The sequence below is a fragment of the Rattus rattus genome, chromosome 15, assembly GCF_011064425.1.
Source record: "Rattus rattus isolate New Zealand chromosome 15, Rrattus_CSIRO_v1, whole genome shotgun sequence".
Classification (NCBI taxonomy): domain Eukaryota; kingdom Metazoa; phylum Chordata; class Mammalia; order Rodentia; family Muridae; genus Rattus; species Rattus rattus.
Window position 1 is genome coordinate 11,974,495 of NC_046168.1, and position 24,517 is coordinate 11,999,011.

At 44.9% G+C, this 24,517-nt stretch overlaps 1 protein-coding gene across 1 annotated transcript in view; it reads right to left on the reverse strand.

The window, feature by feature from the left end:
- The window catches only part of Ercc3 (ERCC excision repair 3, TFIIH core complex helicase subunit), a 30,663-nt gene extending 15,534 nt beyond the window's left edge, over positions 1–15,129 (reverse strand). The window contains exons 1-9 of the mRNA XM_032885719.1: positions 15,027–15,129; positions 14,611–14,816; positions 12,136–12,372; positions 10,479–10,528; positions 9,820–9,955; positions 9,482–9,646; positions 8,654–8,858; positions 6,844–7,158; positions 1,026–1,210 (exon numbers count right to left, since the gene is read on the reverse strand). Coding sequence (XP_032741610.1) covers positions 1,026–1,210; positions 6,844–7,158; positions 8,654–8,858; positions 9,482–9,646; positions 9,820–9,955; positions 10,479–10,528; positions 12,136–12,372; positions 14,611–14,816; positions 15,027–15,054 — 1,527 coding nt within the window. The 5' untranslated portion in view covers positions 15,055–15,129. The remainder of the gene's footprint in view (positions 1–1,025; positions 1,211–6,843; positions 7,159–8,653; positions 8,859–9,481; positions 9,647–9,819; positions 9,956–10,478; positions 10,529–12,135; positions 12,373–14,610; positions 14,817–15,026) is intronic.
- Between the last annotated feature and the right edge of the window lie 9,388 nt (positions 15,130–24,517).

Genomic DNA, 24,517 nt, shown 5'->3' on the forward strand with positions numbered 1-24,517 from the left:
CACAAATTATATTCTAATAAATGTGTCTGTTAATTTGTTTGTGTGTGTGCAGGAGATGAACCCAGAGTCTCTCTTGCACATGCTAGGCAAGAGCTTTATCACTAAACAAGTAACAAAAGCCTTACAAAAACACTTTAAGGTTAAATATCCTAATTATTATAATATAAATAAAATAATATCAGTCAATATTAAAAGGGTTTTCTATTGCTCTGTATCAAACTGGGAACATGGTATGAAAGATTCAAAGGAATCTTTGAATAATTCAAGAGAATGAACTACGGCTACATTCATGATCAAGACAATTCTGCAGGGCTGGCAGGATGGCTCAGAGGGTAGGGTGACTGACAGGTATAAGGCAAGTTCCACACCAGTGACTGTCCTACTGGGCAGATGGGAAAGGAGGGCCATGCTGTCAGGCAATGAGCAGCAACACTGGGCTGCAGATGGCGCTAACAGTCACTAATGGGAGGTTAGTTTCTCAAACTCACCTCAATCAGAAGTCTATTTCCCAGAGGCCACCCTGCTCCGGCTCTTGAGCGGCAGTTATTTAAAAATGCTAAGATGGATGGCTTTGTCATTCCCTCAGAGACTCATCTTTGACTCTGGATTTTAACACATACCTGTCCAAGTATTCACTAAAAAACAGTATTGGAAAAGTGTGTTCCCAGAAACAAAACCAGAAGGACCAATTTCTTCAGGGACTGTGGCACTGGGATTAGCCTTAGTGGTTGCCCTCAGAGGCTGCGGCAGCAGCGGCCGCAATCCTATAGAGTGAAGGTGGGCAGCAGGCAGCCAACTGTGCAAAGGCATGGTCTATACCCGCTTGCACGTAACCATGTGACAGAGACAGGGATTCCCGTGCACTCCGCTATCAAGTGTGGCTCACCTTGATAGACGGGGACTACATACGCCATGCTCATTCATGGGTCCCGACCTGCTTGCCTGCCCAGGAGGAGTTTATCGGAAGGTTCCTTCCGTTGCCCTGGGAGGAGTCCTTACTTGGCATACCACCCAGGGTGCAATACCTCAGCACACTGGACTTTGGCGATGTACCCATTGTTCTGCAGCTCCATCCAGTTGGCTTCGTAAAGCTTGGGTCCAATCAGGAAATTTAAGTCAACAATTTTGTCATCTTCCCGGACGAGGGTTGCAGTCAAACCAAGCTTACAGTGGGCCTGCACAATGGTCAGCACTCGCCGGAACATCTTGGCTGCAAGAACAGAAGAAACGGCCACATCGTCACTTTCCACACCGAGAAGGAACCATGCCGCTCACAACTCGGCACTGCTCTGTGGTATCCTGTGGGTAGCCTGGCTACTGGAGAGTGGAAGTCTGGTTCCAGATAAGAATATTTACCATGGTTTTTAGACCTGTTCAAAAGACAGAAAGAAGAATAGAGGACAAATGACCTCAGGGAGTTACCAGCTCACAAATGCCAGCATTCACCTACCAACACTGTCAAGAGCCCAGACTCCGAAAGCAAATCTGACTTGACTCCAAACCACACAGGTCACTCAGGCTGGAGCCTGTCCCCAGGACACAGCTGGGGAGCTGGGATGAGGCAGAGAGGAAGCCAGCTCTGCTCTGCCTCCTGCCATCGCCATCAGAGCATCCTGCTTGCCTGTCCCTCCTCAAGTCACCCCTTAAACAGTCATGGTGTTCAATAGTACAGGCCTTTAATCTCAGCACCCTGGAAGCAGAGGCAGGAAAGGGTTCAAAGCAAGCCTGCTCTGGACAGTTAGTTCCAGGACAGCCAGGACCACAGAGTGAGATCCTGTCAACAAAACAAAACAGCCAGCAGCACCGATGAGACTCACTTTCTTCCATCAAGAGCCATCTTTCATTTTCTTCCTTTGCTTTGACTGTTAACTCCTGATCATCAAATAAACACATAAGTGGAATACAACTTTTTAAAACCCTTGTGCGGGCATGTAATGTGTCTTCTGTGCTTGTGTGTGTGAATGTGGGCACCCACATGCTGCAGCATGCGGAGTCGCAGGCATCGGCCCTCACCTTGTTTGGGGCAGGGTCCTTTGGTGCTGCACATGCCAGGCTGGATGAGCAGCTTGCAGGGTCACCCCTCACCTTCCCACCCGAGTGCTAAGATTTCAGATGGCACCCTACAAGCCAGCTTATGTGGGGTCTCGGGACTTGAACTCTGGTCCTCCAATTTACAGGTTTCCATGGCTGTAACATGTTAGAAGGTTAATGTGCTTTGAGTTGGGGACTAGTGTGATGGCGCAGCAGACAAAAACACGTGCTGCCAAGCCTGATGACCTGAATTCAGTCCAGGATCCGTATGATAGGAGAGAATCAACCCCTGCAACCTCCACACGTTTGACATGGCATGCACGTGCCCTCCCTGACAGGAAGGAAGGAAATATAAAACCTTCAAGGGTTTTGGATCTCTGACTGGGAGCTGTTAACTTACTTCTCAAGAAAACCCAGCTTGCCTGCCTGTCCAAATGTGGGGAAAATGTTTGAGTCATGGAGCTGTAGGTGAAGCTCAGTGGAAGAGCATACACTTCACGTGCATGAAAGAAACGCTGGCTTCAATCTCCACTACTCCCCCCTCACATGAGTCATGCTTATAATTAAAGATGAGGCCAACGGTACTCCAAAACAAACCCAACCAGAAGATGAAAAGGCCAGAATATTCCAAAAGACAAATCAAACACAAGAGCCACAGAATTACAGGGTGATCATACTCCAAGTAAACGGCTAATTTTAAATTTCATACACACTAATGCTTAAGAATTTTGAAAACTTACAACATCTGCAAATTCAACAAAAACTATCCCAAACACAAAAGGAGGCACAAGCAAGTGAAAAATTAGTGTCAAGGTTATCTCTGAGCAGACTGCTGGCCCAGACGAACAACACCAAGGACCCCAGGCTTCCCCAGCAAGAGCAGGGTTGGAGGACCAGGCGGCAAGAACACTTTGTGGGCATGGGAGGCAGACCAGGTATCAGGGACCAAATAGGACCTGGTCTGAACTTCCAGCTACTTCTGCATTCCCTTAGTCCACTTCCGGCAGCCACCACAACTGTCCCAGGTAAATGAGGAATGCTATGCAGAGGACAGCTCCAGTCACAGATGCCTCAGCATCCCAGGTCATCACCCCTGTCAATGGTAGCACACTTCCTCGAGGAGAGCAGTACCCGACTTCTGACAAAGTCTGCCTTTTCCTTGAACCTCACACAAATGGAGTCATGTCCTCACTCTGCGCAGAGTTCAAATCATTGTTACATAAAGTGAAGTCTAACGTCCAGGTAGGATGACTCAACCGTACCTCTGTGTCTCTAATACCAAGCACAGTGCATGCACTTAGGAGATGCTCAGTAAATTCTCATTAAAACAGTAGTAGACCTAGCACAGCGCCTTCCACACAGGAAGGAGTTAATATGCATGAGTGCTATAAGGTCAATTCCGTTTTTGAGGTTGGGGGCGGGTGTGTCTCACGTAGCTCAGGCTGGACTAGAACTCTCTATGTAGCCAAGGATGACCTGTAACTCCTGATCCTCCCACCTCATTCCAGGCTATGGATGAGCTACCATGCCTTGCTTCTCTGACGCTGGGGATGGAGCCCAGAGGTCCATGTGCATTAGGCAACACTGCCCTGACTGAGCTATCTCTCCAGTTCATTACAACACAGATGCGTTAATAAAATGGCCCAACAGGGTTCCTTTGAAAAGACCGGTAAAAGGAAACAGCAGTCCCTACCTTTTGAGATCTCAAAGATGCAGCACACCCTGGATCCAATGCCGTAAGTGTAAGATATCAGGCAGTTTACTACTTTGCTGTCCCTTTACTTAAGAGCAGCTCCCGGGGCTTGTTGTCATAACAAAATACGCGTTAAAGTCCAAGATCAGGTCCCACCCACCCCCACCCCCTGCACCCCATACCACCCCTTCCCCATGTGGACCTTTGAAAGCTTCACAGCGGATGGCAGCACACATGCAGAAAAGTCCCCATGGACTCTGGAGGCCAGGCTTGCTCTACAGCCACTGGCTCTTACGGGAGCTACTGCCATCCCAGAACAGAACCCGTCCCTTCTGTGGGTGGTACACATGACCCCGTCTTAAACATTCCGCCACTCCTCAGAAGCGCCTCCAAAATACCAACTCTGATGCACACACGCAAACCAGAGCGGAGGCTGGAACCCAGTGTTATAGCCGGGAAGGCTGTGAACCCGACCCAGGCGAACCGGACCCGGGCAGAGACCACACTAAGGGCTCTTTCCTCATCATGTGACCCACAGCGTCACTCAGGAAGAATGCCTCGGCCTTCCCAGCCCTCTCACGGCCTCCAAAGGAACTCCACAGAACAATCTGAAATTCACTTACACGGTGTGACTTCCCACACCTCCAGCTTTAATCCTGGCAGACCTGACACCCATACTCCCTCAAAACTGCCTAATGCTGTCCTTTAGCGTGTCCTTGAGTGCTGGCCGATTCACCAGCATGACGTCTTTTTGAGAATGCCAATTAAGTTTAACCCTGCTTCTCTCAGCAGCATGCTTCTCTCAGCAGCATGCTTCTGAAACTCAAGCTTTGGCACGCTCGTTCCTCTTCATTGCCACGCTGTGCTCCAGGACAGATGCACCACTGTCGCCTATCGTAACATCCCCAGGTGACCACTCGGTTTTGAAAATTATGAATAGAGTAGTTAAAAAAGCATTTGTGGGGGTTGGGGATTTAGCTCAGTGGTAGAGCGCTTGCCTAGCAAGCGCTTAAGGCCCTGGGTTCGGTCCCCAGCTCGAAAAAAAGAAAAAAAAAAAAAAAAAAGCATTGTGTATAGATATTTTTAAATAAACCTATTTTCATCTCCTAAGGTGGCCAGGAATGGGACAAACGAGTCATGCTGTGATTTTTTTTTTTTTTTCGGAGTTGGGGATCGAACCCAGGGCCTTGCGCTTCCTAGGCAAGCGCTCTACCACTGAGCTAAATCCCCAACCCTCATGCTGTGATTTTATAGTGAATGTCAGTGTGTCCTACAGAGCAACCATCCACTTGTCAATCTGGAACCTCCTCTGTTCGACAACATCCTCTACATGAGTGACGCCAGTATTCCACCTTAGCCACTCTGCATGGGGTAAATGTGGCACCTTGTGTTTTAACAGCTATGTCTCTGACGTCATCCTTCAAATGCGGACGTAGCACATGTCTATCCTTGCTAATGTCTATTCATTTGCCCATTTCCTAACGTTCTGGCCATTGCCTGAACTCATCTGACAACACTAACCAGTATGACCACAGACTCCTGACTGTCCCCTGTAAACATGCTGTTTCCAGGGCTGTCCCCACTTCAAAGAAAATCCTACTGTGCTTCCTTCACTCAAACCAAAGCCTTCGCCTCATCCTTGATCAGTTTTCTTTCTGACCTCACATCCAACCTGTCCCTGTTCTGTAGTCTGTCCAATCAGGTTGTCTCCTCTCACTGTGCTCTCCCTGGGCCAACCTCCTCTTGGGTCTCCTTCCATTGCTTCCAAAGTCCTCAGCAGCTAAGTGACCTCTACTGCAGTTCAGCTCAGGGTAACCTGGTTCTGTCCTTCGTGCAGATGGCTCCTCACTCAGAGACTAAAGAGTGTAAGTCAAATCTCTCTCCACCGTGCCTATGAGGTCTGCGAGATGCTGACACCTGCGTCAGTGCCGGTCTTGACTGCTCCCTCAGAACGTCTCTGTGTACACTTGGCTGCCTTCAGCTGTCTGAGCCACCACAGGACCAGTACCATGTCCTTTTCCCTCCTCAAAGACATCCCATCTCTACCTGACCTTCTATGAACTCCCCCAGTAACACCTCTAGTTATTCTTAGACACCTACAGACTCTAGAAGAGCTCTCATACAAAAAGACCCAAACAGTAAGGCCAGTCTCAGTGTTTTGAATATTCACCTCTCTACAGTGGAAGAATCTCTGCCTTAGATCGTCCTTAGTCTTTCTTCTCAAGGACGAGCTGCCTAATTTGGCATGTTGACACTTACCTAATAGTCACAGCTACTCAGAAGGCTGGATGGAGGGACCATGTCATCTTAGGAGTCTGATACTAGCCCGGGCAGCACAATAAAATCATATCTCTCAAAATCAAAAATCAGAACAACATACTACCACCAACAGAACCCAAAGAGAACCCTTTGCTTAGACCATTATGCATCAGCAGAAAGAGCATATCACTGACGGCTGATAGGACAGACAATCTGCTGTGCAAAGTGAAAAGTGACCGATACAAGAAAGTACTGTATTGCCTCCTTTACATGAAAACTCCCAGAAAGGGCACATCTGGAGAGTCAGAAAGCAGCCCAGGGTCAAATGCAGAGGAAGGTAAGGACTGACCACAAACGGAAATGGAAGAGGCAATTCTAAGACTAGACCATGGTGAGGGCTGTACACCTCTAGGAATTTACTAAAGCCTGCTGGACTGTACTCTTAGAATGGGTGACCTTCGTGGCAGATAAATTATATCACGAAGGTTGTTTAAAAAAAAGAGAGATATGCCTGCAATTGGAGAAGAGGAACCTAGGTGCTGACAACTCAGCCTTCAGCCTTCATGTAATAAAACACAACATCTCACCTAGGGCTACGCAGTGCTCACGGCTCAGTTTCACAGGACGGTAAAATGGGGTAAGAGTTAAGTTCCAACAATCGGAAGATGCAGGAAGGAAGAAAGCATCGTCCTCTAGGCCAGTGACAGCAAGTGCAGGCCTACCTTGTAGTTCCATCCCACCACACTTAATGATTATTTCAAAGCCTTGGCCAGTAGGTGGAATACACAGAGGCCGCCGGCACCCTAACAGGTAAAAGGCAGCTCTGATCTATACAGCGCCGCCGTCCTCTACCTCCTTACCTGGAATGGTGTGCACCTCGTCAAGGATCATGAGGCCCCACTCCTGGGTTTTGAGCCATTCCATGACTCTCTCAGCTTCCCAGGACCTTTTGGTGGTGTGGCCCAGCATAGAGTAAGTGCTAATGGCGATGGAGCAGCCAATGGGCTTGTCCTTGGCATCTGAGGTGAAGCGGCAGATCTGGCTGTCATCGATGGTTGACCACATCTTAAACTGGGCTTTCCACTGCTCCACAGACACAGCCGAGTTGCCCAGGACCAGACAGCGCTTTCTGACAGTGCACGCGGCAGTCACGCCCACCAGGGACTTCCCAGCACCTACGAGCAACCAGATGGTCATGCTACCCAAAAGCAGGCTGAAACAACGGTTAGGCTTGCACAGAATGGCTCAACTGCACCGGAATGCAGGCAGAGTTCACACACTGGTCCTCACACCCAGCGTGAACAGCACTTCCTGCTTCAGGCACATGGATATGAGAATCAATAGAAACTTCTCAGAGCTATCTTACTTAAAATGGTGCAATGTTAGAACCAACAATGAGAAAGACACTCCTACCATCACTGTAAAGAAGGCTGGACGAGGAGCATTTTGCCCGTGTGTGCTCAGCACACCTTCTAGGCAAGTGGTAGCTTCTCACTAACAAGACAGTCCAGGCTCAGGAATGCACGAGGTGTGCGTGCTGCTGGCAAAGTCAGAGCAGGTAAAACTCCTGGAGTTTCTCGGTTGAGTGTCACCTTCCACTGAGGATTAAGGTGACAATAATCAAACTGCTCAACAATGACTCTGCTTTCACTCTGTCATAACCCTTGAAGCTTTACGAAGAGAACTGAGGCACAGGCCATCTCTGCCAACTGTCGGGGGTGCTGTTTCCACATGAATGCTATGGCCTCTGGCTTTGAACCTAGCTAGGTCTGACACCACTTAGAACTGTGAAGTCTGATAGAGGGATGTGCACAAGTGTATATGCATGTACATGCCTGTGTGTGTGTGTGGGTGTGTGTGTGTGTGTGTGTGTATATGTGTGTGTGTGTGTGTGTGTGTGTGTGTGTGTGTGTGTGTGTGTGTGAGAGAGAGAGAGAGAGAGAGAGAGAGAGAGAGAGAGAGAGAGAGAGAGATACCTGCACTGTCTTTCCTCAGTCTTGCAAACCCATTACAGACTGTCTAGAAACAAGCAACATTTCAGGGCTCGGCAGCCTCCAAATTCACACTTGACACAGCTGACGTAGCTGACGTCACGAAGGAAGAATCTAGGCTCTACTCCCAGTAGCAGCCCAGCAGCACTGCTGCCCCTCATACACTGTGTTCCAGTTTTCTTTGACACCTCCATTGTCAGGAAGAACCTTCACAGATTTCTTAGCAGAGCTATTTATAGTCATTCTCTACCCAGGCTGGTGAGCTCTGACACCCACAGGGTCTAGACCAGTGGCTCTTAACCTTGGTCTCAACCCCTTTAGGGACTGAATGACCCTTTCACAGGGGTCACGTAAGATCATCCTGAATAGCAGATATATATATATTACAATTCATAACAACACTAAAATTACAGTTATAAAGTAGCCACAAGAGTAAGTTTATGGCTGGGAGTCAGTACACTAGGAACCATGTTGATGGGTCACAGCATTAGGACGTCTGAGGACCACTGGCCTAGACCAGGAGCTGCACTAGCAGGACTTCAATAACATCAGTCAGTCCTGCATGAGGAAGTGACCGTGGCCATTTTAGGCAATGTGTTGTTACACAGAGAAACACCAAGCAGGGTAGAAGGCAGCTAGCAGACTAAGATGGCGGCCTCTTCGCTCCGGCCTCTCTTACCACAGGGAAGAACGATGACTCCTGAGCGCGCTCGCCCATTGCCAAACATCTTGCGCAGGCTCTTCTCCTGATAGGGCCTGAGCACGGCTGTGGGCTTCAGGTCAATGTTGATATCGGGGTTCAGAGAGTCATTCCGGAAGTCATACTCTGCCAACAGCGGGTACTCTAGGCAGATGCACCGCTTCTGGAGCTCCTCAATCATCTCCTAGGGGCCAGCAGGAAGGATGTCGGATAATCTCGACTCAAAAGAGTGGCCAAGACAACATTCAAAAGGGCCTCAGGATCAAAACCTGGAGTTTATCTGGATGTTTACAATTTCAGATCTTGCTTTCTAACAACTAGGTTAGCACAGAAAAGCAACACAACTAGTAACACAGTCAAAATGAGTTTCTTGTTTGGTTAGTTGTTTTTCTCTTGTTTTGGTTTTGTGAGACAAGTCTCATCTATTCCAAGCCAATTTTAAACTCTCTGTGTAGTGGGGGATGACAGTCGACTGCTGACTGCTCCTGCCCTCAACCTCTCGGGCTGTGATGCATACCACACCCAGTTTACCTGGTACTAGGGATGAACCCAGGGACTTATTAGGCGAGTTATTCTACCAACAGACCCATCTCCCTGGTCTTTTCAAAGTGAGCTTTAATCTGAACTAAAATGGATCCTATGGAGAGCAACTTCCTAGGCCACAGAAGGACTCTCAGCCCATGACTCCCCAGGAGAAGTCATGGCTTACACTGGTAAGAACCAAACTGGAAACATGCAGGGATCCCTTTATCTGAGTAGAGGGTGCTGACACAAAGCTGGACTGGTAACCAGGAAGCAGTCACTAACCTGTTTAACTTCAAAGGAGACTGTCTGTGTCTCTTCTTCCTCCTCCTCATCCTTGTCCATTTGCTCATAAAAATCAAACAGGTCTTTGGGGATGTCAGATTTGGCCTGCGCATCTACCCCCTGTGAAGTGGAAGCCCCGCCACTGCCTTCCGCAGTCTTAGAAATCTGTAAGAAAAAGGCAGGAGTCCACACTCTACACAACACGCACCTTGTTACCAACCATGAATGCAAGCACTAAGGGAGCAGGAGCAGAGAAGCAGCCCCAATGTCAGTGCTGGGTTCAAGGAAAACTGAGGTCCTAAGTTCCTAGCCCGCAGGAAACCCAGGAGCTCACGCACAGCAGATTTGCTCGTAAACGTCTCTGTGATGAGTTCAGTAGCCTCCCCCTCAGCGTTCCTCAAGCGACATTCCCGTATTACTGGGTCTTGAAGAAGATGCTGGATGACATCAGGGTGAGAACTTTCAACAAAGTACCTGCAAGCAGGAGAGAAAAGAAGTCCTACTGGCCAGCACATCATTTCTGGAACATTCAGTGAGATGATCTGAAAGTTATAGCCTCACAGTGACTCTTGTCAAATCAGAGCTAGGCGCTATAGGCAAAGACAGAACATGCTGAGGGTCAGAGGAGAGCCCCCCTTTGAAGTTAAATTGGCATGTAAGCAACAGGTGGGAAAATAATCTTTCTCATGAAATCTCCTAAAACTATGTCTGCAGCTGGGGAAAAAGTACAGTTAAATTCAAGGGTCAGAATGCTTATAGCTTGAGTGTGATCACTGTGATTTTAACATTCTCCTTAAAGCATCTCTGTATAAAAAGGGAAAAGCTGTATGCAGGTAGCCATCACTGCGGATGTTAACGTCCAGAATTCTTGATTATCAGCTGGAAGGACTCCTTTTCCTTCCCAGGCCCCTCGCTTTTCCATCTTTGTCCCAAGCAGGGTCTGAGCCCGGCCCTCCCACCACCTCCCTCCTAGCTGGCATGCAGAGGCAGTACTCACCTGTTGTGCTTCAGGACCAGCTTGACTTTTCCGTAGCTGACAGTGCACAGCTGCAGGCAGGGGCAACACCAAGAAGCAGGCAGTCAGTGCTCAGAACCAGGGAAAAGCTGAATTTCCTTTGGAAAACTTAACGCACAGCCATATCTGCCTAAAGGAGCTTCTTTCCACCGACCTCAATGTTTTAGGACCTATCCTTTTGCCTAATTCATATGCCTCGCTTTTTATTTACAAAACATTGTTTAAAACCCTCTGTGGTTTTCATTTTACTTTCCCCTGCATGGCCACAGCCCCCATCCTGACCAGGAAGCTTATCCGGCTTCACCAGAGCTAATACAGTTCCCAGAAGTCACCAGGCACTCAGTGAGTGCTACACAGTGCCTGCCACACAAGGTAAGTTCAAATATCATAAAGGTTCAGGCCTTCACACCAATGTTCTCATTCCCACAACCAAAGCTATCTCAGCCTTTTTTCACTGTATTGGCAAGAGAACTCAGGACCATGACGCTACATCTCTAACCACCAACACCTCTATTTTTAAATTTTGAGACAAGTTAGAAACTGACCAGCCTAGCCTGGGACTATAACCCTCCTCCCTAGACATCTGGGAGTAAGAGGCATCTGACACCTTGCCAGCACAACGTAAGCCTCTTGGAGATGAGGAATAAATCCCCAATCTGCTGGAAGGGACCCTGCAGTTTGCATGTTCGCCATAGCTTGCTCCTCAGATTTTGAGCTGCCCCTCAGAGACCACAGCACTGCCCCAACACTACTTCGATCCTTTAGATTGTACAGACCAAGGCTGGCCCTGGTGCTTTCTTTCTCTTCAGCACCTCCTTCTGCATCACAAGAACAGGAACTCTGCAGAACTCCAAAGCTTCTCTGGGAGAGGATGCTAATGGTACACTCTTCTGCTTCCAGACGTGAAATCTAATTTGGAGTCTTTCGCGGATTAGCCAACCATAACAAAAACTACTCTCCTGTCTTCTGTGAATAATACTCACCTATATTCAACTGCTGTCCCCATGGAACCCTCTTCACGTCAACATTTCAAGGTTTGACTGGCCTAATACACTTAATTTACCATGGATCTTCAGTAAGTATTTACCGTAGATGGAGCTCACTTCCTGTAACAGCCAACCACCAAAAACACTCCACAACAAAAATTTATGTTCCAGAGTTCTAACCGCTCAGAATCAATGGACCAGGACTAGCTAATTCAGGTTGTGGTAAGGTCTCCTGGCCAGTACAGAGCCGCCTGCTCTCTACATAGTCCCATGAAGAAGGGACAACTATTATAACTCCTAATAAAGACTAGCACCTTCTGGATTAGGAGATATTTATGATACTAAACTCAGGTACACTGGGGTTAGGATTTCGATATGTAAATGCAGTCTACAGCGCCATCCATTCAGAGACATTTTCCCAAGGAACCCTAGTCAGAACAGCCCTGAACTTCTACCCCGTGGCTAGGAGTAACTCACAGAAAGCATGGGCTCAGCCAGAGCCATAGCTGGATCTAAGGCGACAGCATCTAGGCAAGAAGCTTTTCTGCTACCAAAGGAAATCCAAGTCAGGCGTTTTCAGTGGCGGCACAGAGTAAGCACCTGAGTACACCCCTGCCATGTTATCGCAGTAGTTAGAATGGCCAGCAGCTCACCTTAATAAACTGGATAATTCCATCAGGAACCCCAGTCTTACTGAGCTTTCTGAGGTACTCGGTGATGTCACTGGTCTGCAGCCCAACACTGACAGCTGCATAGAGGGAGTAGGCGGTCAGCTTGTATTCGTGTACATGAGTAGGCCGGCACACTGGCTCTGCAATTGCCACCAGGAAGTCTTGGGCATATTTGTAAACTGGAGAGAAGGCTTCCAAGAAAATGTGGCCATCGGGAGCCTAGAAGTCAGCAAGTGAACATAACAGGCAAGAATATCAATGAGCTGGAGAGACCACTATGCTGCAGGAGTTTTGATCACTGTGAACCTGAGATTGTGTTATTTACTGAAAAAACCTTTTTCTAGTTTTATGTTCAGGCCTCAGCACACAGCTCTAATCCCTCTTGCTGGAATACAGACATGCCTTTAGTTCACACCTTTAATCCCAAACAAAGAAGGTAAAGTTAGTTTGTCGAAGGAAGCAGCCATGTTTTAAAGTGATGTCTAACTGAGTGGCAGAAAAAGTGACAATTTTTTTGACAAAGTTTTTTTCTTTTTTTTTTCTTTTTTTTGTCCGGAGCTGAGGACCAAACCCAGGGCCTTGAGCTTGCTAGTCAAGCGCTCTACCACTGAGCTAAATCCCCAACCCTTTTTGACAAATTTTGAGAAAGATTTGACGGGATAGGATATGCCCAACTCTCAAAGACCAGAGAGGAAAGGGAAGCTACTTATGAGAGAGACCAACAGTACAGGGAGGAATGAATCCAGTACAGGAAGACAACAGTGTTTGTGGAGAAAGCAGGACAGTAGAGTTGAGAGGGACAGAGCAGCACAGAGAGGGAGAAGGAGGCAGTTTTACTGGAACAGTTATAAAGAGACAGATTACAGTGAGAGAACAAACTAGACACAGTGAAGACAGAATGAGCCAGGGAATGAGGAGCCAAAAGATTAGGACAGATTCTCAAAGTTAATATATGAGGTCAAGCAGAACAATTCAGGAAAAACCAAGAGAGAAGCCAGATTGAATTAGTCAGCTTGAAGAGAGTCCAAGCCAGAACAGCTGAGTTGAACCAGCCAGTCAAAGCTCAGAAAGAACTAGAGAGGGTGATCTTATTCAGCTACAAGTCTCAGAGGTGGGAAAACATTCTAGGCCTAGGTTAGATGGCATGGAGACTAGAAGTTTCCAGGACTAGGCCTAGGTAAGCAGACAGAGGCAGTCCAGACAACAATTACATCGGGTGAATAAGGGTTACTCTTACATCACTAGACTCTCATATCATTATCAAAAAGGGTGAGCTGTCCAATGCTAAGGATATTCTTGCAATCAATCCTTCAGGCAATGGAGGGGTCCTGTTCCTATAGTTAGACAGAGAAAAGCAGGGAGAAAAGGTTCCCAACGTTCCATACATAGAAATCTTCCCCAACTTCTATTCTCAAGCTGCCTTTTGGCTGGAATGCAAATTGAGTATAGAACATTATGTATTTTAAGCCAAGCCAACTTAGCTACCAAATACTATCTTCCATTAATTTGAAAAGGAGCTAAAAGGATGGATCGGTGGTGAAGAGCACTGGCTGCTCCTGCCAAGCTTCATTCCCAGCACCCACATCAGCTAACTCATAACAGCCTGTAATTCCAGTTTTAGGGGATCGGACACCCTCTTCGGGCCGCCTCTGGAAACAGATACACACACACACATATATGTATGTATAATATATTATATAATATATATATATATAAATTGCTAAAAATACTTTCTTAAAAGCATAAATAGTTATCTAAAACAACTATTTAGTGGTTGGGGAGCTACCTTAGTGTATGAAGTGCTTGCACACATGAGGACCTGAGTTGCAATTTCCAGCACTTAAGTATAATACCAGGAATGGTAGTGCATGCCTAGAACTACAGAGGTGAGATGGTTGAGGATAGGTGGGTGGGCCAGCAGGCTGATAATGTTGGGGCAGGAGGTGGGAGGGCATCACTGGCCAGGGCGCTAGGCAAATATGTGACGAGTGACTGAGAGGAGCATCCTCACATAAGTCTCTGGGCTCTGTAATCAATCCCTGCACACCTGCACAGGGTGTGCACATATACCACACACACACACAAAGAATAGATAAATGCTACTTACTGATTGACTGCATGTGTTGTATGTTTATGTGTGGAGTGCATGCATGTCACAGCTCTAAAGTGAAAGTCAGAGGACAACTTGCCAGAGTCGGGTCTCTCCTCCTACCATGACAGCAAGAGCCTTTATCTCCTGGGTTATCTGGTTGCCCCATCATGCTACTAGGCAAATAAAATTGGCCATTATATGGTGGGCTGGGGTGAAATGGAGAACACCAGGTCACACCAGCTATTCCACTGTGCACCTATGCCAGCTGTCTCTCCCAGCTGCTTCAGCATTTCTCACTTTTGAATTTGGGAGATGTAAGAATGTCCACGATTTAGTTGCCACCCAGACTTTTCGGTCATGCTTACCACCCAGAGGGGCCTAGAAGTATGGTCACCCTTTAGTGGCATCTGCTGTCTGTAGTCCTTTGCTCCATATTCATCCACTTTGGTGCTGGACTCGTCCACCTGTTTCCCAGCGGCTGAGGGCACCGCTTCCTGAGACTCGTTCCCAGGAGCGTCGTCTTCGTCTTCCTCTTCCTCTTCATACTGCCTCTTCTTGGATTTCTTCTTGTCTGCGAAAGAGGACACAGAAGTGAGCCCCGCAGGATTCTGGGGTTCCCTCTTCACCTCACAAGTTAACTTCTGGAAAGAGAACTCCTAAACCAGCGCCACCTGCATCCTGGCACCCGGCAAACACCTCCCGCCCGGCTAAGTTCCCCATCTCCCGGACCCAACAGGCCGGAGAAAACCCTACGACAATGACAGTTACAAGTAGTCCTTACCGCGGTCCACTCGATCTCTTTTGCCCATAACAGCTCTAGGACCAGGCAGGCCTGCACACTAACTACACTGCGTCTGATCCCCAGGAGTAATTTTCGTATGAACTTCCGGTACATGCCGGAAACATAGCCCCAGGCCGTCGGAAGTCCCGCCTCTGAAGTCTTAGACCGGAAGAGCGGAGCTACACAGCCGGCTGCAACTGCTCCTGCCTAGAAAGTGTAAAATTTGCGATATAGACCAGGCAGGGCAAGAACTCAGAGATATGCTTGCCTCTAACTCCCGAGTGCTGAGACTCACCATTCCCTGCCTTCGCTCCGTTTTTTGTTTATTTTTTGAGGCCACTGCTTAGATCGCTAAGGTGGTACCAACTTTCCGGGCTCCCGTGAGCTGGGATTACTGGGGTGCTCCACCACACCTGGTTTCTGGAAATTAAATTCCGAACGAGAGAGGTGGGAAATACACGTCGTTCTGACATAAATAAAATGGGTAGTGTCATTCTAAAAGAGTGGCCCTGGCTGGGGATGCGGCTTATTTGGTAGAATTTTTGCCTATGTCAGAAACCAAAGAACAATCTTGGTGTCTCACCGAGGATGGTATGTATGAAGAGTAATTTAGCAAGGCAATTCGTTTTGGAAGAGAGTGTACCAGAACCCGAAGGGACTAACAAGTACATCTTTTCCCCATTGGCTAGGGTCAGACCTCACAGGCTTCCGGATGTTTGATTTGTTGTGGGGTTTGTTTGTTTGTTTGTTTGTTTGTTTGTTTGTTTTCCGAGACAGGGTTTCTCTGTATAGTCCTGGCTGTTCTGGAACTCGTTCTGTAAATACGGCTGACTTAGAACTCGAGATCCATCTGCCTCTGGAGCGCTGGGCTAAAAGGTGTGCACCACCACGCCCCTCCCTACTGTTGTCCTGTTTTAAAAGAAGACAAAGGAAAGAGGAAAGGCTTCAGTCAGCTGCCTGCCTCTGTGTGTGTGTGTGTGTGTGTGTGTGTGTGTGCGCGCGCGCGCAAAACAATTTTCCCCTCCTATCTAGCAGGTTCCAGGTTCCAGCCGCAGCACCACGTAGGTAGAGCATGTCTGTAAGCCCTGAAAAAGTGGAAGCAACAAAGAATGTAACCCATTTTCAAGAAAAAAAAAAAATAGTAGTAGAGTGATCTTGGACAAGGTCTAAGTAAAAGAAATGAAGATGGTTTCATTCTGGGTTTATTTTGAAAGCGAAGTGAATAGGATTTGCCTACTGGGTTACTATGGGAAGTGGGGAGGAAGAGTAACACCCAAGATTTTTGGTTTCAGCGACTCATAAAATGATGGACCTTAGGCAGAGTTCATATTTGGAGCAAATCAGATGTTACAAATCTGTTTGCTGTTCCATAATAAAATGTCACAGGTGGCATGATTTAAACAGCAAAACTTAGATAAGAAATTAGAAGGTCAAGAGAAGGGGACCAGAAAGAGGCAGGAGGGAAGAAAATAACAAATATGCCATATGTATGAAAATGTTATGATGACATCCTTCCTGTTAACAAAAGAGCAGACAAGCAATATGAAATTGGATTTTTTTAAGAGCTGGGAATATTAACTGAAAGTACTTGCTGCACAAACATGAAGACTTGATTTTGGGATTCCCAGAACGCACACAAGCTGGGCAGGCATGGTAATTACATAGCTGTGACTCCAGCACTGAGGGGCAGAGGAGAATCCTTGGGACTCACTGGCCAGCCAGTCTAATCCATGAGCTCTAGACTTAAGAGAGAAATCCTGTTGCAAGACTAGTACGTAAGGTGAGGTTGGGGCTAGGGATGTGGCTCAGTGGGAAACACTTACCACAAAGGTGAAAAGATTAGAGTTTAAAACCGAAAACACCCGAGTAAAAGCCAGGGCTGGGGTGGGGGCCAGTGATAGCTCAGCAGCTACGAGCACCTCTTGCTCTCCCAAAAGAGGTTGCTGGGCTTCCCAGCACCCACAAGTCGGCTCATAGCCATCCCTAAATCCAGTTCTATGGGATCCAAGGCTTTCTTCTGACCTTTACAGGCACCAGTCACTCATGGTGGAGACGTGCATGCAGCAAAACACTCAACTTACATAAATAAATCTTAACAAAAAATCAAAAACCACAAGGTCCCTGGAGCAAGCCGTATCAACGGACTCTGGATTCAAATGAGAAATAGGTGGAGAGCAAATGAAAGACACTTGCACACACACCCAAATAAAGGATGGAAATGCTAAGACAACTGACATTAGCCTCTTGTATCAGTGGCTGTACATACACACAAAGCAAGCAAGCATAGGGGAGTGAAAGTCAGCTGTCTAGATTTGTGAACTCACTTTCCTTTGGTTTTTACAGCTACTGAGTCAGTACTGAAAGTGTCCAGTGTTTACGAGCAGCCCCTTCCCTTCTCTGTGCCTCCACTTTGTGCTTCAGGTGCCGCTGCTGGCAACGCCTAGCTTTGGATTGTATGGGCTAGACACGTTCTCACCCTCTGGAGACTTCCCAGGTCATAACCTCCTGGCCTACATACATGTTCTAGATGGGTGCAGGAGTGTTGTCTTACATTCACTGAGAGAGTGGAAGAGGCACATGGATGCCATAGATCCAGATGGAGGACCTGTCTTCATACTTTCAAAGCCTATAGAGGAGTATTAATCATACTGCTGGAGGGATGCATGTGTAGCCAGCCCTGAAACTTCAGAGTTCTTGGCCTCTAGCACACAGAACTAGATAGGTAGCTTTCAGAATTTGATTCTATGCACTGACTTCAGGGTCAGTTATCAAAACCGAGGATTACTGTCAATTGTTCTCAGACCACAGAGGACAAAGCTGTCTCTCCCTGTGCATTTCCCCACCTTAGTCAGCCTCCTGCCACATACACTCTTCAGTTTGTCAGTATCCAGCCACAGTGCTCACCACAGCTGCCTTTGAACCTTCCCTTACACAGGCAGGGACCACTAAGCAAAAATGGCCCCTATGGAACCTTGGGTTTTAACATAGGAGTCACTCTCAAAATAGTATCCAGTCACACAATGTGACAAATGGGAATTGTCTCCTCTGATGGCCCATCTACCAGACGAATCACTGTCTTTCCAAACCCATAATTAGATTTGAGGCTCATGAGGGCTAGGGCTGTCCTAACAAGTGGAATCTGAATCCCCTTCCCCCATCAGGATACTGCATAGCTAAGGCTGTCTCCAGGTTGTTTCTGTCAAGTTGTGCCTGCTTTGGCTCTTTTGTATCCTTTGTGGATTTACAACGCGGTCCCTGTTTCTCTCCTTGAAATAAAATGAATTTCTAATTCTGAATCTCTTTCACAGGATGCCTTGGACTGTTCTTGTTTGAATTTCTTAGTGTGCATGCACAATCGAGGACATATTCAGGGTTGGTTCTCTCCCTGCATCCCAAGTTCTGAGGACTGGACTCAGGTTCCCTGCTTGTGTGGCAAGCACTTTACCCAACCTGGTGCTTGTTTTTAATCACTACAACATTCAGTCTGAGCCATCATCATGTCTACACAAAGATTCATGAAACAGGCTTTGTGGGCATTACAGGCTTACACACCACGAGTTTCTAGGTAAGGGCTGGGTATCCCAAAGAGCAAGCAAGAAGGGACTTCTGAAAACATACACTGTCAAAGACCATATGTATTCACACAAATCACAGTGGGAATAAATACCAGCTTTATTAACACTCAAAGTACCATTCCTTTATGTCCATCCCACAGTTCAGAAGATTACTGAGTAAGCCTCTGCACCACAATCTGTCGAAAGATGAATAGGAATGAAGTATGTTTCACTGCACTGAATATCGCAGGCCTTCATGCATGACAAATCTAAATAAAGATGTGTCAATAATACACAAATTGCCATATAACAAAGTCGTCATTACTAACAAAATATAAACATGGTTTCTTTTATATTAAAAAATTTAAAAGCTATTTACCAGCAAGAAAAAATACATAGAAATTATAAAACTCAAGACATTTTACACATTTTTACAAGCACAATTTTGAAAGAACAGACCAAATGTGTGGAATGTGGTACACACTACACTGTGTCTGGTTTCCGGGTAGGTGCTACTCACATGGGTTCCTTTCAACACAATACACTAGTGATAGTCAGCTTGAACTGCAGACTTTATTCCTAACAGATAACCTTACGCCACCACATACTTTTAGGAGACTTCTATTGAATACAGTAACGCTGTCAGATGGAAACCTAATTTCTAGCTCTTTCTGCCAGTTGCTTAAAACCCACAGTACAGTACAAAGACACTATGTACTTGGAGATCCCTACCACACTGGTAATCCACTGTGAGGGATCACAGAACGCCAATGCACTGTTTCATCAACTTGGTCTAACCTTGCTCAGTGAGGGAAAGATGAAAACTTTGGAAATAAAGGAAATATTCAAAACAATAGTCAGACAACTGGAAATGTAAAAGTCTCAACATGTCTTCAAGACGATTTAGTTGCTCACATTTTTTAACAGCTTTGAGAGGTCAAAGACCTTGTTAGTGGACAATGTGTTTTGCTACTGCTTAACAATCTCCCCCCACCCTACCCCAAAATGCTGTTAGTTGCAAGAGTATTTTAACTGAGCTCTAAGCAAAATTTGTATCCAATTCTGGAACTACAAATGCTCAAATGGTTAAAACCAAAATTTAAAAAATAATTTGACCAGCCAGCTGAAAATATAGTGTATATATATAGTAAATAATCTTTCAGAAAGCCTTTACACATATTTAATTATCATAAAGTTCTTAAAATTGTAGAAATGAAATGAAAATAAGAATTTACTAAGATATATACATGTGTCTACACAAAGAAAAGGACATCACACACACACATATCTCTTGATACACACAGAATACTTTCAACCTAGGAATGGATTCAGAATACAGGACAAAATTAGACTGCAACACTGAACTCCTGAGTTCTCCAACAAACGCAGGACCACACACAGGTGACTTTGCAAAAGCAAGAAGGTCATCCTACTAAGGGTCATAGCAGCACAGAAACTGAGGGCTACATCTAGGGAGAAGTGCAAACACAAAGACAGTAGTTCAATGCACACACTCATGATTCTCAGTCACTCAACAATTATTGGTCATATAAATCAGTGTACAAATTAAATGTTTGAAAATGTGCAAAAAGTCAACATTGATAGAAAACAAAAAATATTTGTACATAATTATAAACTGCCCAGTATTCAACTGAGATTAAAAACATTTGCCGAAAATAATACATTAAATATAGAGAATTTAATGGATACATTTTAAATGTACATTAAGTCAAAGGGTAAATTTACAAATTTATAATCATAGTTTGCAAGATAAAAGTTTATTTTCAAATTTATCCAAGTTTATTTACAATGAGTAAAAACAACCACATAAAATATAAGAGATGTCAGACATTAAAGGTGTTTTTGGTATTAACTTTGTTAAGATATTTCAGAATGCAGGCTAAATTTTAAAACCAACAGCAATGGAAGAAATGTAAACCTTTTACTTACTAATTATTAAAAAACTGTCTATAAAGAAGTATTCTCATCCCTAGACAATATGGTTTTAATTGACAAGGGTTTGGCCCACTTCCTTTTGCCCATAAGCCTTTCTGGCTTGTAGAGTCCCACACTAGTCTACTCTCCTTACTGCGAGGAGGAAAAAAGTCTTTGGATAACTGAGAACATGTCAAATATATTCTGGAGTCAATGCATCTACTAGAGTTTAACATAATTAATTACTTATCTTCTGTTCTAAGTGATGCTAATGCTAAAATCATTGAATATACAGGATTTTTTTAAAGTTCTAAATACAAATAAACGAATACAAAGTGCTTTTCAGAATAGTCATAAACTTTTCTCAACTGGCATTACAAGACCCATAAATCCTCAGTGGGGGTCAGATTCTATAAGGTTTAAAGAAGAGGGAGCAGACGCTTCCTTCCGTACGTTCCAAATGTCTGTGGCACAAAGCAGACCAGTTCATAACCTACTTCTCTTCACAGCAGTGTTGAAAGTCCCTTACGTCAAACACAAACTCCTAAATGTTAAGACACTAGAAAGACGATGAGCCACCCACCTGAGGCATCAGACGTCAACACAAATCTCACACCAGGGGTCAAAGGGTGTGGGTGAGCCTGGCACGCTGAAGAACTTAGGTCCGCAGTGTCTATGAGCTCCACAGTAGCAAGGATTCTGCATGTCTAATGCAGACTCTTAGCACCTGTCCTATTCCTTAAGGAGAAGAAGATTGGCAACAAAGTCTACTAGCATCTGCTCTACCATTCAGACACTATTACCTCACACATGGGCAAATGTATCAGGGCTAATCATTTTGGCTATGTATGCAGGGAATACAAAAGCTTTGGTTTAAAGTGATTCTGGCAATACAGACTGAGGTACAAACAAACATCACCAGGCAGAAGGACAGGAGTATTCTCTTGTTTGATGTCTTTGCTGTTGGGAACATAATACCTTACCACTGTCTGTTAAAATACACAAAAACATGAAGAATTCTATGAGACTGTCTCCAGGCAATGGATACAACTCATTCTCTTCTTCACTATAGCTATGACTCCTCCCTTGTCTTCCTGAAGCTCAGCCATGACCACTATCAGTACCTCTGAGAAAAGAAGTCTTGGTTCCCATGAAAGCTATCCATCTCCAGCTCTGACAGCGAGAATGGAAAGGAGGATGGCCCAGGTATTCCCACAGCACGCACAGCATCCTGTCAGACAATGGCAGAAGTGGAAGCAGCACTAAAGATGAGGGTGAAGTGGACAGTGGCTCACAGCACACCTTCCCCAGCAACCAACAAGAGGTATAAGAACATTGCCTTTTGATGGCTTGGTAAACTAAGGAAGCTTGTTTAGATAATGTCTGGCAGAATTTCTACTCCAAAAAGTTCATGAAGAAATATGTAAGATTCCATACTTTCTATTGAAGAATTATATATAAGTTAATTACTACAGACACAAACAAACAAATTGAATTTTAACCTACTTTTAGCAATTCAGAGCTTGGCAACTTACAATAAATACCTTTATTAACAATTATTCATACTAGCTACTTATGGAAAATGTCCTGGCATGACTACTTGAGGATGACCTTTCTCATCCCATATAGTAAATCAGACATTTTTCAGCTGTTCTTCCAAGAAGAGAGACAGATCTAACTGAACAACTACACGTTCCTACCCCTGCACCTACTACACACACACACACACACACACACACACACACACACACACACACACACACTTCACAGAACAGTAAGCTAGAGTATTGGTCAAATGTTACACACTAAGGATTAGAGTTTGTTGTCCCTGGATTTCTTGCTCATCGCCTCAACCTTCATGAAACACTTATAGGAGCTCTTTAGGACAAAACAACTGCCCTAGTTCTAGGAAAACCACAACCAAACAATAATACAGAAAGAACTTGAGCAGTGCCAGTATGACTGAAAATCAAGTACTCAACCCAAAAAATCATTTTACTATGTCTTTTCGAATGAGAATACCTTTCTATATTTATTTAGGAATTCACATCTAGTGGAGATTGCAGTCAGACAAATGCTACTGCTCTCTCCTAACATTTTTTTAAAGGAGGTAGACTGGGTAGGAGGAGGAAATACGCATTAAGAAACACATAGGGGCCAACACATAGACCAAGGCCAAAGAAGCTCTTGAGGCCTAGCGATTTTGGAAAATTCTTTTTTTGTTAGGTAATCTGAATTACAAATAGAAAATAAAATTAAGGCATACAGAGAAAAAGGCACTACTAAAAATTAACAAATTGCTTTTCATTGAACTTTAACCAGTGTTAAAATCAAATAAATATGAATGTCACATCTAAAAGTAAATGCTAAATTTAATAGGATATCAAAAGAATCTGACCTTCGCATAAGTAACACTTGACGAGTTCACCCTCTAGCAAAACTTTTTCAGTATTTCAACACCTAGAAACCAAAATAATGTTTTGGATATTTTTTCTTTAAAACAAAAACTTAACAACAGCTGGGGTCAGGGAGAACCCAATACAGTGTGCTAAGGAATAGATGCTCCATTGTCCCAGAACAAGCTGGGCTGTGTTGTACAGTGAGAGCAGTTCTGACAGAAAGGCTGTCTGACCTGGGATATAGAGATTCTTTTACTTTAATCCTCTTGTTAATATCTTTGGAGTCCATACTAGCCAACAACTATCCAAAATTCTTCTTTTTCATATAAAAGTCCTAGCATTTTAAACATCACTGCTAAACTTTCAGAATTACGGTATGCCATAAATTAATTGTCTGCCGTGATCCTCAATGGTAATTTCCTGATATAAGGATATTAATTTAATGTGACACAGTATATCACAACTGTTGAGAAAATAAGAAAGATTGAAAACTGGGCAAAGCTGGGTGTGGTGGGACATGCCTGCTTTCCCAGCACCTGGGAGGCAGAGGCAGGAGCATTAAGTTCCAGGCCAGCCTGAAACACATGTGAGAACCCTGACTCCAAAACCACAACTAAAATAAGACTGAGTATTTGTAGATCTGGTTGTCTCCAGCTGAGTTTATATAAAGGTCTTCAGACCCAAATGAAACCACTGGCGTGAACCCTGCCATTAACCCAGGAGTCTGCATCGTACTGCCGATCTATTCAGGGTTGATTTTAGTGATTCCTCAATCTTCTAACAGCACTATTTCAGAACAATACAGCTCAGACCTGACAATGTCAGAACTTAGTAGAGAGATACTCTAAAGATATACTTTTACTCTTTTTGTGTAACTTCTAATGGGAGTAAGGTAAGACTCAAATGAAAGCCAATTACATTTATTCTGAAATAAGAGCTTTATCTTTTATAGTCCAGCATGTGCAATATTCCACTTCTCATATGTTGTAGATTGTGCCTCTTAATACTTTCTAAGGCAATAGTCATAGATGTTTTTAAAGTTAAAAATATATTTTTGTAAACAAGGAAAAGTGCTGAAAATTTTCAAGGTATTCATTCTAAAACCTCAAAACTTAAATACCAATCCATTAAAACTGTATTAGTTACGTTTGTCAATTTTTATTCAACTACTTTTGTTTCACTGTAAAGGTCTCCACCTGACTTAATCCCCTCACCCCGCTTGGGCTCCCGGGCCCTGCAGAAGGTGCTCCTGAAGCACACTGACGCTGCTCCTGGTCTGCTCCAGCACCGAGTCTGCTACTGGCAATGCAGAATGCATTTAAAGGCACAAAGTCAGCAGTCTGGCCATTTTCTAGCCACAAAGAAACATTGCAGTACCAAAGAATCAGTTGTGCATTTAAAAAAAACATTTAGAGTAATTAAAAAAAATTAGAGTAATTGTTACCATTTAAACTTCATCTGTTAATCCATACCATTAGGCAGAAAAAAGCATGGAGTGTAGTATTTTTCTTCCTTTTACAACATTGTTTCCTTTCAAAAATTTCATTCTTTTACATTTACTATTGGCCTTCCATACCCCTACCTACTTCAAGCTTTTTTGCTC